The sequence below is a fragment of the Octopus bimaculoides genome, unplaced genomic scaffold, assembly GCF_001194135.2.
Source record: "Octopus bimaculoides isolate UCB-OBI-ISO-001 unplaced genomic scaffold, ASM119413v2 Scaffold_225998, whole genome shotgun sequence".
Lineage (NCBI taxonomy): Eukaryota > Metazoa > Mollusca > Cephalopoda > Octopoda > Octopodidae > Octopus > Octopus bimaculoides.
In genome coordinates, this window is record NW_026433106.1 from 27,966 (window position 1) to 30,625 (window position 2,660).

The 2,660-nt window shown below is 38.3% G+C and overlaps 1 protein-coding gene across 1 annotated transcript in view; it reads left to right on the forward strand.

The window, feature by feature from the left end:
* Positions 1-2,660, forward strand: part of LOC106882655 (probable cysteine desulfurase) — a 9,017-nt gene that overhangs the window by 5,075 nt on the left and 1,282 nt on the right. The window contains exons 5-8 of the mRNA XM_014933406.2: positions 98-227; positions 1,136-1,201; positions 1,678-1,743; positions 2,457-2,598. Coding sequence (XP_014788892.1) covers positions 98-227; positions 1,136-1,201; positions 1,678-1,743; positions 2,457-2,598 — 404 coding nt within the window. The remainder of the gene's footprint in view (positions 1-97; positions 228-1,135; positions 1,202-1,677; positions 1,744-2,456; positions 2,599-2,660) is intronic.

A 2,660-nucleotide genomic window follows, 5' to 3' on the forward strand; every position in this document is an offset into this window, starting at 1 on the left:
TATATATATATATATATATATGTATATGTATATATATATATCCATCTATTATATATATATGTATATATCTTTTTTTTTTTTTCTCTGCCCACACCAGACAAATTATCAAGAACTGTGTGAATGCCACAGATGACGATGTGGTCATCTTCTGTGGTGCTGGCTGCACTGGTGCCATACACAAGCTGATCGGTGGACTGGACATACAGGAACACGAGAAGGAGAAAACAGTAAGTAGATGAATACATTGTTCTATGCTTTTTTTTTTGTCTTTTGTCTTTTTTATTGTTTACAGTCTTTTGGACTGCGACCATTCTGGGGCACCATTTTGCATGATTTTAAGCCAAACTAACTGACCATAGTACTTGAGTTTTAGAAGCTTGATGTTTATTCTCTCGGCCTCTTTTTATGCCAGACCACTCACTGGGATGTAAACAAACCAACACCACTTGTCAAGAAGTGGTTGGGGAGAAACACAACGACATGCTCCCACAAGTGTCTATATATGTGTGTGTGTGTGTGAATTTGAGTGTATATACATATATATGTATGTATGTATACATATGCATATATGTGTATGTATGTATATGTATGCATATATATTTATATATATGTATGTATATGTATGTATAGGTATGCATATATATGTGTGTATAAATCTATGAAGATGTATGCATATGTGTATATATGAATAATATGTATATACACATGTATGTGTTTGTGTGTATAAATATATACATATTTATATAATACAAATATAGATATTATACCTATATATAATCTTCTCTACTCTAGGCACAAGGCACGAAATTTTGAGGGGAAGGGGGGGGGCAGTTGATTATATCAACCCCAGTACACAACTGGTCCTAAATTTATCGACCCCTGAAAGGATGAAAGGCCAAGTCGACCACGGTGGAATTTGAACTCAGAATGTATAGACAGACGAAACACCGCTAAGCATTTCGTCCGCCGTGCTTACTTTTTCTGCCAACTCACCACCTTAATAATAATAATAATAATAATAATAATAATTAGAATAATGGTTTCATATTTTGGCTCAAGGCCAGCAATGTTTCAAGGGAGAAGCCAAGTTGCCCCTATACGTATGCTAACTGACCCCTTTCTATATCTTCTGCAGGTTGTTCTCATTGGACCTTATGAACATCACTCCAATATTCTACCCTGGCAAGAACTGGGCATTGAGGTAAGTGTGTGTGTCTGCCTGAGGTGGACATAGGCACCACTGAGTGCCTGGCATATATCTATATGTGTGTGTGTGTATGTATATATACATATATATATATATATGTATATCTTATATATGTATATATATATATATATATATATATATATATATATATATATATATATATATATATATATATATGCGTGTGTGTGTGTATGTATATAAATATATGTATATATGTGACACTTTCGGTATGCAAATTAGGGTTTCCTTCATGGAGTAACTGCTGCATTTATTGAGTATATAATCAGTTTGGCTCCTTGTTTCACTATATGTATATATATATATATATATACACACATACACACACAACGCATATATACACTGCATTGTGTAAATATATATATATTAATATATATATATGTATGTAGATATATATATATAGATAAGCATACCATGTCTGTTTATGTCTCCTGTCTCTTCTTCTTTGTCAGATTCGTCGAATTCGTGAAGACCTGCGTGGTTGTATTGACAAGGATAACTTAGAGGAACTCCTCAAGGTAAGGGTCCCTCCGGCTTACCTCACCAACACTCATACACCCACTCTGCCCCCTGCTAACTTTCTCTTTCACTTTATCTCTCTCATTTGCTCTCATAATCTTTTTCTTTCATTTCCACTCTCGTCTGTCTCTTTTCTCTCTCTTTCACTTACACTCACTTCTTTCACTCACACTCAACCTTTTCATTCACACTCATTCCTTTCGCTCACTTTCACCACTTTCACTCACAGCCATATCCTTATTAAAGCACTCATGAAATGCAAACACCTACACTTCACTCACCCACACCCCCAATTCACTCACACTCATCAGATCGTCATACATCCACTCTCAATTGAAATGCATCCACTCCTTATTGAAAAGCTCTCCCTCACATCCACACACAGTTTCACTCACACCCACTCATGCCCCCCCACTCACGCTCACACTTGCACTCATAATCAGATCGTCATGCATCCACTCTCAAACCTATGATCCTTATTGAGCCACTGATTCCCAAAATGCAAACTCCCATACTCAACTCGTCACTCACACTCACCCACACTTCACTCACACTCACATCGTATCACATCCACTCTCAAACCCACAATCCTTATTGAAAAGCTCTCCCTCACATCCACACGCATACCGTTTCCCCCCACACCCACTCATGCCCTCCACTCACACTCACGCTCACACTCACGCTCACACTCGCACTCTTGTCTTTCCCACAGTCGTTCAGTGAGAGAAACTACCAGATCATCACGGCTTTCTCGGCTGCCAGTAACGTGACTGGCATCATCACAGACACGGTGGCCATTGCCAGGATGGTGCACAAATATAAGGCCTACAGCTTCTGGGACTTTGCATCTGCAGGTAGGTAAGGGGGAGAGGGGTGATGATGGGGGGTAACAGTGGTAGTGGTGGTTTTATCTGTT